Genomic DNA, 11248 nt, shown 5'->3' with positions numbered 1-11248 from the left:
ATATACAAAAAACACTACACCTAAAGAGGGTTTACAAACAACCGATAGGAGCTATGTGAGTGACCAGACCTCGGATAATCTAATAACGACATCCTCAAATCCCACATGTTACCAAAAAGTTGACCAAACACGCATCTTCTTTTAGCAACACGCGTAAAACCAATCTTCAATTTTGCAAAATCATACTGCTCCGGTAATGTACATGGAACCTAACTTCTTCAACTTTTGGATCCCGAGTTGAACTCAGCTTCAGGATAATCTATTGTCTCCGACGTAGCATCTAGTTGCAGAAAGCAGTCTCGGTCTGGGACCTCATCAAACACTTCTGCAGCAAGTTTCATCCTAATCGAAGGCATGGCCGCATCACATAGGCCTGTGTAGTTTAGTCCAAGAGCTATACACTCTAAGCACTTCAACGTGTACACACCACAGTCACCTTGTTGATAGTTCTGTGGGAGTGTTTTCACCCGGTAGTAACTAAATGCCGCCGCTCCGATATTCTCATCTTTGTACCTCCGATGATATGCTTGTATCAAACGTGGGATCATTTTTGCGAACGGCTTACACTTCTTTTGTAGACTCTCGTCGGTTCTACCGCTGTTTATGCTATCGTAAACTCGTAGCCTTCGCTGGACTAATTCAGCTTCGATGGCTACCCAATGGTTGTTATCGAGGTTGTATGGGAAGAGCAGGGTGTCTACATCGTCAACCCACACCTTGTGTGTCATTCCATATTTTGGCAGCCTTCCCATGTACGTCTCAAAACAACCTTCTCTAAAAACCCATTTATTAGAGGCTTCCATTTTAGGGAATTCGAATGCCCACATACTAACAAACACCGGATCGAGGAAAGCAATACGATCTGTTTTATATGGGGATGGCGTTTGCGTCCCCCTAATACGGAACATATGCATATATGTAACCATGTGTTGCAACATTAGTGACATCTATCAGGCATTAGTATACCATAGTTAACTGCGTCAGATGTTATGCTACGAAGCTTACCGCATCCCATAACCAGCCGAATGTTGTAGTTGGCCACAATTGTTTAGGGGTCAGGAGGTGAAAATAAAATTCGGCATTTCCAGTGCAAGGTACTTTAGCCCTGAATACCAAAATTAACAAATCAGTTATAGATCGTAGTCCTCAAATCCGAATATAGACACTAATTATATACAACTCTAAATGAAGACTTACAAATCATCAGTTAGGAAGGACATCAGCTTTGCAATTTTCTCAGGACTTGCCTCACTAAAAGGATCGTACACTGCGGGAGATAGGACTACAATGTGGCTTTCACGTCGGGTGATTAATGCAGCTCGCATTGATTCGTCATTAGGGTTTAACCCTATGTTAGTGCCCACTGGATCTACTAATAGAAGATCAAGCTCTCTTGATGGAGGAAACACCTTTTGTATTTCTCCTTATCTTTCACTGTATGAGACGATGCAGGAGTGCTGGTCCCCTCGGTTAAATCCACAACAGATTCGCACTTTCGATCCGACGAGCCAGGGTTACCACCACTTACCGGATGGATAACATTAATAGGAACGGGTTGAGCACCTGCTCCATCTACTTTGTCATTATACGTTGCTCTTTTATCACCTTCCTCTGTCTCCCAACTCTGTACTCTTTTGCAATGCTGTACACTGTCTACCATCTGCTTTGGAATTTGCTCTACACTGTCCTCTGGTTTGATTTAATACTCCCAGACCACATGACCTTATCCTTAATGGCTAACGGATTCCTAACACAGCAACTTTATAACCATCCTTGTCCGAATGCTTTATCTGATATAGCCATGACTTGAAACAAAAGACATGTATTTGACGTTATATACAAGACATTTGAAATATAATATGACGCTGTTAAACTAGAGACAAAGTATATAAATTGCTAAATTGTGTGTACGAAAAAAATCATGTATCAAAATAATTACAAAATTATTCAACTTCACAATACTGAAATTGATATTGTTTCCTCGAATAGATAAATACAAAGACTTCATACTGAACAATAGATATATAATAACAATTTTATCAATACGGTACGCAGATCATACCTCCTCTATTTTTTGTTCGTCATTTCTTAATGTACGAGGTCCTTGCGTATGCGCTCCTCCATCCGTTGTGTTGATAACAACTTTCTTCAATAGTTGAACGTCACTCTCAAAGTTACCCATCCTACTCTCCATACCTTGAAGTTTGAACACAACTTCCGCTATTGCTCTAGAAAATGATATCTGAATATTATCCATTTTCGCCCCTAGTGTTTCAACCATAGTAAATAACCTTCCACTACCATCTTCACCCTGCACACCTGAATGCTTATCTCTAGACGCCTTCTCTGCTGAACATTTGTCCCCAACACTTTCTTTCTGCTCCTTCGCATTATTGGGGACATTACGGATGATGGTTGGGGCTGTTTCAAGGAAATCATCGTCACTTACCCCTGCAACATGTTGCCTCCTCTCCCTCTTCTTTGTATGTTCCCCCTTCCTTTTTTTTGCACAATCCCATTCTCTTTCATCCACTTCGCCATTGATCACGTCTAACAGCAGATTATCCAGTTTCTTCTTCAAACCTTCTCCTACACCATACACACAATACTGTCCTGGCCAATCTGGATATATGAACTCCAAAGGTTTAGGTACTAAATGCTTCACCTGAAGCTGCATTTCAGATACCATAACTTTTAATAATCTATCTCAAAGAAAAAATGCAGACAAATAATGTATACGTAAATTGAAGGCATACCTCCCCATTATTAAGGAGCTTGCTCCCGGATATGAAGGCTTCGATATCCTTCCTTGGCCTCCCTCCTCTCCACCTTAACAGAGACAAATCTACACCTTCTCTTACATTCCCGTAGCTAGCCCCCAGCACCTTGACGCTCTCAAATGCCCATATCAGCAATACATGGACACATCCATGGAGGGTATAAGCATTGTTAGGTAACCCAAGGACTTTGATGGAATCAACTAAACTCTTGAATCCAACCCTACCCCATTGAAAACTCTCAAATGCATCTTCATTCAACGCCCTTTTAGCGTATTCCAGAGGTATCCGACTGTTCCTTGATAAACCAAGCACTCCAACATGAACAAGATACAACCGAACAATCTGCGTCTTCATTTCATCATACCACCCACGGCAGCTTCTCAAACCCTCAACTAGCTCCTCCCAGTTGGGTCCATGAAAAGCTTTCACCTTTAAAGCCGCCCATAAAGGTGTATGATCGACTTCAAACTTTGTTTCATCAATCTTCTCACAATTCCAACCACTAATTTCTTCATATTCATATAGAGAGAACCTCAGCGGCTTTCCTCCAACCAAAAACCATACCTCCGATGGAATGTTTATTGCCAATTGATTGGACAATAGATAATGGATGGTCTTCCCACAAAACAGGTAGTCAGATTCGGCTAGATCCAATAGAACTCCCAGCTGCGAATTCTTTCTTATTTTGTCATACACCTCATCACCAGCAAAGCCTTTCAAACCACCAAGATTGGACAAACTACAATCGTGGTGCATGCTTCTCATCGGCAGTGGAAAATTACCAACCCCATACAACCTACTTGGATACCTCTTGCTTGACCCCATATCTACGATATAAGCTTTAGTTTAGTTATTAATTCAATATCACAAAACATTTGTTGCTTAGATTAGCAACGAAGCAACATGAAGTCACACAAATATCTTCCGAAAAACAGAGCTCAACAACATACAGAAAACTAACATGAATTTCGTCAGAAATTACCTTCCACAATATACAAGGCCTACTATGTAATACTCGAAATCTTAGAAAACAGTAAGCAATAGAGACTAAACCACGATATAGAAATTTACCGCAGAGCAAATCGCTATATTTCCCTCCTCCTCTACTTCAAACCACCTCGCCGTCAACTCGCCGTCAGTGGTCCTCCAGCCAAACGTCCTCCACACAGATTATTTTCACGCCGCAAGCTATCTAAAAATAGCTGATCTCAACCCAACTATCGTAAGACAAACAACACAAAGATTCAAGGGATCGACTTAGGTTTATGATCTTTTTATTTTCCCCTTTTAAGATATTCGTTTTAAAAGAGAATGGCATAAAACGTAATAAAACACACAACTCAGATATAGAAGTAATTTGCAAACTTTTATGTGTTATTCTAGTAAGACAGAAATCTCAACGTGTTAGTTTAGTAATAAACCTACTTTTATGTAATATTCTAGGTAATTTCCCTTTATTTTTTTATAAGTAAATAGGTTATAAAAATGATAATTAAATAAATTTTCGGATTTAATAGTTGATTAAATCTTTTATTTTAAAAAATTAATAGAAAAAACATTGATTCATAATATTTTATTGGCAGATTTATGTAAATAATAATAAGAAATAAGAGCATTTATTAAAATAAGTATAGAAATTCTGTGAGTGCGACATCTCAGTTTTTTTGTGAGAGTGCTTTTCTTTTAATATATAGGGTATAAAAGTAAACTCAGTTATTACCAACAGTAGGTTCCATCACATTAATGAACTTAGAGTTGGAGTACTCCACATTCTTTTATCACCACTTGGTTACCCTGGATATCGAACGAAAATAAAAGCTTGTTGGACGTCACATCAGCTTCAAATTCAATGGTGAGCAAATGCTCCGCTGAAATGGGAGGTACGGGAAAGCAATATCGAGGTCTCCATGAAACTTCGACACCAATTTTATCTTTCTCCTTGATGCCAATAAATACAACTGTTTCCCTATCAGCGGCCTCCTCCTTATCGTTGTCAACTTTTTTATCCAGCAAGACGCAAGCCTTAAATGCCAAGGTTGTAGAAATAGGCCTTTGGTTCAAATTTACCATTATGGAACTCCCATTAGCTCGGTAAGTGAAATTTGCGGGCACTTCTCTACTTGGTAAGATTGAATAGGTAATACTAGTCTGGATGAATTCTCTAGCTTCTTTATTCAGCTGGAAACAATTAACAAGCTCGGCCAAACTCTCTGGATGATTTTGAAAGGAGAAATTAAGTCTCTCTAGTGACTCACAGTTTCTTACCCGTAGTTGTGATAAGGAATCTGATAGCTGTGGGATTGCTACGAGCCTCTTGCATCCCTCTAGTATAAGTGTCCGAAGATGAGAGATTTTCTTGACCCACAGGGGAATTTCATGCATTTCTGTCTCATTAACGTACAGCTTTGTGATGATATCAAGAGCATGCGGGAGTTCCTTGAGGTTTTCATTGTATGACATTTCCAAGTTACGAAGACGAGACCACGACCTAATTGACGGAGGCACTTCTTTTATTTCAGTTTTCATGAGCTTGAGGTTCTTAATGTTCGTGGAGATCTCAGGAAATCTTTTGATCAGTAAGCAATCAGTGAGATCAAGGTTACTGAGAGATTCCAAGTTGATATTGGTTGGAAGAACCTCTAGCTTTGAGCATCCTTGTAGACTCAACTTTTGCAATTTCTGAAGGTTTCCAATAGAAGAGGGGAGCTCTGCCAAACTTGAGCATTCATACAGAATCAATTCTTCAAGATTAGAGGCACTTGAGAGATCAGGTAACTCTTTTAGGTGTTTCGACTCACGCAAATCCATAATCTTCAGACTTCCAAGCGGCTGCACAAACAAATAAAGACAACATAAGGAAATATGTGCATTAAGTTTTTTTACAAATAAATAAATAATAGCGTAGTCTTTTTTTTTTTTCTTTAACTCAATTTTTAAATTCTTCATTCATACACTTCCTCCCTTTTCACCAATGATACTAATATGGGATACTACAATTAACCAAGCATAATAAGATTACAAGAGATAATACCGGAAGATCACTCCTTTTTGACACAAAATATGTAAGAAAAAAAAACCCAATAATACAAAACTGGAGAGAAACACAACAGTTTTGTACCTGATTTCCTTGCCACAAGTTTTGAAGTTTGCTGTTCGACATACGTAGCTCGACTAGGTACTCCGTGCAAAAATTAGAAGGCAAACATATCAACGGGAAACGACTCCATCGTATTAATCTAAGTTTCCGAGGTAGATTATTCAAACCTTGCGGTAAGTACAATTTATCTTTTTCGTTGTCATACTCATATGGGCCATGAAACATTAAGAATTTAAGGTTAGACATTTTTTCAAAAGCTCTCCCACTGATATTTAATTCGCCTGATATGGTTTTTACCTCCAAAAGTATACCTATTATATTTCTACTACCCTGTTAAAAGATCAGAAAAAGTAGAAAATGAGTGACTATTAAATGAATTTAATTTGTAGAAAACAAGGACACAAGAGACTAATAATAGAACTAACCGTGTTATCAGTGAGTACTTCACAAATATCTCTAGCATCAACCAAAAATTGACGCTTCCCAGGCTCACGAATGGATTGGTGCCCAGGCTTACGACGGACAGTTTCTCTACCTAATTGTACTAGTAGATTGTGCATATCTATACGTGTATAGCCACTAGGTAGAACCTCAATAGCTATGAGAGATTTCTCAGCTAAGACTTGAAGCCCTTGCCTCACATCTAAGAAACTTAAAGCAAGATAATCTTCCACTTTCACCATTTCTCCATTGTTAAAAAGGCAGGCTATATGAAGAAATAAATCCTTATCTTCATCACATAAAGCATCGTAACTGAACTTTAAAATGCTTTGAATACCAGCATCAAGGCGAGTCTTTAACCTTGGTAGTTCATTTACCCACTCATCCCTAGACATTCCCCGGAAGTGGGATCCCATAACTCTTAGTCCCAATGGTAGATGACCTAAAAGTTTTGTAACTTCCCATGCAAGCTCCTCGAAACCATCTTTAGGGAAGTTTTGGCCAAAAGCAGACACACAAAACATCTGATAAGCTTCATATGCTGATGGAAACTCCACCTTGTAAATATGGTTGATTCCATGTGCCTTCAAAAGTTTTTGGTCTTGTGTTGTGATGATAATTCGGCTTCCATGACCAAACCACCGAGTTTCTTTTGCGATAGCATCTATATGTATTGACTGATCAATGCTATCAAGAACTATGAGTACTTTCTTGTCGTTCAACCTATCTTGGACAATGCCTAAATGAGGAAGCTCCATATCCTTATGGTTGATTATCTGGGACATGAATCTTTTTTGTAACTGCATCTTTGCACTATACTCATCAGAACACACTGGTCTTGTATACATCGACTCTTTGATATTCTCCATGAAGACACTCAATTCAAAATTTTCTGAAAATTGGCTATACAAGACTCTGGCAATGGTGGTCTTTCCAATCCCAGACGGACCCCAAATCCCAATCATCCTTACTTCATCAGAGCCTAGGCATAACAATGATTCCATTTCTTTCATATGAGCTCCCATCCCTATTAAACCATCAAAATCTCTTGACGGTGAGGAACTATTAAGCATGTTTGAAACATCTGTGGCTATTTTTTCAGTCATGGCTGCTTCATTATCCCTAACAAATGAAGTGATCGATTAATACTTTTGTTAATTATTCATTAAAAAAAAATCACATACACATCCAAAATATGTATTAATACAAATAAATATAGTTTAAATGTGTTAGTCAAATGTGAATCACAACAAGTGGAATTCAAAAGGACAAACCAGTTGCGCGAATGCTCTCCAGCGATTGTTGCCACATCTTCCAAAACTTTTCTCCATCTCTTAATCTCGTCTTTTGTTTTGTCTTTACAAGTTCTTTTGAAGACCTTTCCAAAATCTCCGGTCTGCTTCTTTACATCTGTTGGATCAACGTCATAGAAAATGGTCATCACTGTTTGACCAAACTCTTCTCTGCACTTCATGATCTCAATTAACTCGTTTAGGCACCATGACGAAGAAGCGTAGTTTCTCGAGAGCAATACGATCGCTATCTTTGATCCTCTGATAGCTTCTATGAGCTCAGGACCGATTGTCTTGCTTCTCTCGATATCGTTATCAATAAATGGATCGATTCCCTTTCCTTTGAACTCTTTAAGGATGTGAGTAAGAAAGGTTTTTCGAACATCTGCTCCGTGGAAGCTTGGGAAGACGTGGTGTTTTCGAGTTCGAGGCAAAGAAGATGGGGTTGATGTAAGAGATAAAGTAGAGGAAGAAGGAGAAGAAGCAAGAGTTGTTTTGTTTTCTTGATGAGATTTTTTTTTTCCATAAAACATGAAAAGTATTGTACCTAAAAGAGTGAAGAAGGTTATTGCAGCAGCGCAAAAACCATAGTAGAAAGAGGAATCCATGGAGTATTATTGAGAGAAGATCAATATCTCAAAGCTTTTCAGAAAGCAAACTGCAGAAGGAAATGGAAATGGCTGGTTTGTTTATTGAGAGAGGCATAAAAGAACCTCTAACGAGTCCCTACACTTTTAGTTTCTTACGAATTGTTTCTCATCTTTTCTTTCGAGTTTTCCATTATATTATTAATCTCCTTTTTGGTTTTAGACTTTAGTTCTTACAATTATGGGCTGCCTGTATGTGGTCCCCTGTAAAATAGGGTTTCAACTCGTTTACCCCTGTACTTTTACGCTCTCCCTATTTACCTTTAGACAACATCTATTCTTCCCAACTCCACCTATAGTAATTCATTTCTATCTAATTAACCAAAATAAATTAAATTTTAAAAAATCTAAGTTTGCGTTTCAAAATCGATAATTTGCGATTACTATACCGTGATTGGCTTAACCCGACTCAATATATCAGACCCGAAATCATTTTGTTTACCTATAAAACCAAATCGATTTGGGAAAAACTAAAATTAGGTCTTCTTCTTCTTCTTCCTCGAAACCCAAAAAATCGGGTTCTTCTTTACAAATTTGGTTGAAGTTAGATGAGACGCATTAGAAGAAGAAAACTGGAATAAGGAGAAATAAACAAACGGAGAAAAAGAAGAAGAAATTGAATCGGGAAAGAAGAACTCAATTTTTTTGGTTTCGAGGAAGAAGAAGAAGAAGACCAAATTTCAATTTTCCCCAAATCGATTTGGTTTTATAGGTAAGCAAAATGATTTCGGGTCTGATATATTGAGTCGGGTTAAACCAATCACGGTATAGTAATTGCGAATTATCGATTTTAAAACGTAAAATTTAGATTTTTTAAAATTTAATTTATTTTGGTTAATTAGATAGAAATGAATTAATATAGGTGGAATTGAGAAGAATAGATGTTGTCTAGGGGGAAATAGGTAGAGCGTAAAAGTACAGGGGTAAACGAATTGAAACCCTATTTTACAGGGGGCCACATACAGGCAGCCCATTTAAACATCTGTAATTTATAAAATACATTAATTGGCACAACTGAACTCAAATATCTAGTAATGTGAACTATAAATAATGGGGCTCAATTGATAATAACGTAAAAATGTGGGGTTCATCTCCTACAATGATGTAGGGTTTATAATCTTTAATCATGTAATTTTCTTGGAAAGAGGATAATGGACGTTGAAGATGGAACGAAACTTTCCTAATGACGCATGTTTTATACTAATATAGTCATAATTTCTTGGAAAACGCCGAAAAAGGATCGATAAACAATGGTAAGATCGCATAATATTTTAGCCCACAAGTCACACAAAAAAATAAAATAAAACTTTAATTACTTAAAAAATCACAACTTGTTTTAAAGTTTAAACTGATACTTAAAGTTAAATAATGTATGGTGTATACAATTTTCTATCATATTTTCTTGGAAAAAACGCTTAAAATGAAGCGATGATCAATGTCCTACTAAAACTGCAGACGTTTAGACAATGACGCATACAATTGTTTAGCCACAGGTCAAACAAAAATAAACAAAACTTCACTTAAAAAATTACAACTTGTATAAATGCTAAATATATAGGTGTATCGATTAGGTGTAAAACATTTTTTTTTTCTTTCTTTATATGATGTAGGTGTATATATAATCTCGACTGTATTTTATAAGATAAATTTGGAACCTCTAAATTAAATTGTATTATATAGCAGATGGAGCATAGTCAAGATTTTTATTAAAAAGAAATACATAGTCAAGATGAAGACTAATGGTATTGAGATTCTCAGTTTTGACAAGTGGAGATAGGGATTAAAGGAATGAAAATTTCAATACATTAATTGAGGATTGCTAGTTAACCAAGAAACTATTTCTCACCTATCTTTTTTATTTTCTTTGTTCCATAGAGAGCTATCAATTGAACCATGATAGTGACTACATGAGTACTGAAGTTGCAAAGGTTAGCTTAATAATACACAGGAAATTTCTGTACAATGTAAGATCGCTGTAAAGGCGAGTGAGCGAGGATTAAAGTAGATATCAACAGACGTTTCCACATGACCCTATAATGTGGCCCGTGAGTATAAGAAAAAAGTAACCTTTGCAAATCCACTCAGAGCTCGTCTCGAATGTCTGTGCATGCTAGCTTTGTCTTCAAGCTTCCCTGTTTGTGTGTTTGCAGATGATATTATGGCAGTGCTGGATGAAGTCAAACAGCTCTCACTTATTCGACGAAGCTCTATGCCCAACAGATACTTAGGCCTACCCGTCTTGAGTTGTTTTTCTCCAAAAAAAAAGGAAGGGGCTTAGAGTTGGAGTACCCCACAGTCTTTTATCACTGTTTGACTACTACTAGTCTGGATGAGTTCTCTCGCTTCTTTATTCAGCTTCAAGCAGTTAACAAAGCCGATAAACATCTTTGGATGATTGTGAAAGGAGCAATCAAGCTTCTCTAGTGAGTCGCAATTTATTACCCCTATGTTTGATAAAGAATCATAAAGCTGTGGGATTGTTACCAGCTTCTTGCATCCATCTAGTAGAAGTGTCTCAAGACCACATTGTGATGGTGTCAAGAGCACGTGGGAATTCCTTGAGGTTTTCATGGTATGACATTGTCATGGAATTCCTTGATTCTTGGCGGTACTTCTTTTATTGCACTTCTCGTGAGACTGAGATGCTCAATGTTTGTGGAGATCTCAGGAAAAATTTTCACAATAAGCAATCAGCGAGATCAAGTTTATCGAAAGATTTCAAGTTGATGTTGGTAGGAAGCACCTTTAGCTTTGAGCATCCCCGTAATGTTAAATCTTGCAATTTATGAAGTCTTCCTATAAAAGAGGGAAGCTCCACCAAGCTAGTGCACATTCTCAGATTCAGTTTCTGGAGATTAGTGGTGTTTCCAATAGAGAAAGGAATCTCCACCAAGCTTGAGCATCTATTGAGATTCAAATCTTTAAGGTTAGTGGCAGTTGAGAGATCAGGTAGCTCCCTTAGGTTTCTCGAGTTACTTAAATTCATCCACT

General features: G+C 37.5%; 2 protein-coding genes and 1 pseudogene across 2 annotated transcripts; all 3 read right to left on the bottom strand.

Annotated features, from left to right (window-relative positions):
* Nucleotides 1-218: 218 nt before the first annotated feature.
* Nucleotides 219-3605, bottom strand: LOC147933010 (uncharacterized). Its single transcript, XM_087477254.1, has 7 exons — nucleotides 3345-3605; nucleotides 2757-3263; nucleotides 2063-2671; nucleotides 1742-1805; nucleotides 1410-1689; nucleotides 1006-1105; nucleotides 219-947 (listed from the first exon to the last, which is right to left on the bottom strand). The coding sequence occupies exons 1-7, from the start codon at nucleotides 3603-3605 to the stop codon at nucleotides 219-221; spliced, it is 2550 nt and encodes an 849-aa protein (XP_087333380.1).
* A 771-nt stretch (nucleotides 3606-4376) lies between these two features.
* Nucleotides 4377-8408, bottom strand: LOC147933009 (putative disease resistance protein RPP1). The gene is made up of 4 exons (XM_087479420.1): nucleotides 7593-8408; nucleotides 6303-7440; nucleotides 5899-6207; nucleotides 4377-5609 (listed from the first exon to the last, which is right to left on the bottom strand). Exons 1-4 carry the CDS (start codon nucleotides 8216-8218, stop codon nucleotides 4530-4532), a joined length of 3153 nt encoding a protein of 1050 aa, XP_087335546.1. The 5' UTR covers nucleotides 8219-8408; the 3' UTR covers nucleotides 4377-4529.
* Nucleotides 8409-10531: 2123 nt separating this feature from the next.
* Nucleotides 10532-11243, bottom strand: LOC147933008 (disease resistance-like protein DSC2; annotated as a pseudogene).
* Nucleotides 11244-11248: the final 5 nt, after the last annotated feature.

Source organism: Camelina sativa, chromosome 12 (genome assembly GCF_030686135.1).
Source record: "Camelina sativa cultivar CO46 ecotype springtype chromosome 12, ASM3068613v1".
Classification (NCBI taxonomy): domain Eukaryota; kingdom Viridiplantae; phylum Streptophyta; class Magnoliopsida; order Brassicales; family Brassicaceae; genus Camelina; species Camelina sativa.
The sequence above is the reverse complement of the archived record's forward strand: the minus strand, read 5'-3'. Positions and strand labels throughout refer to the sequence as shown.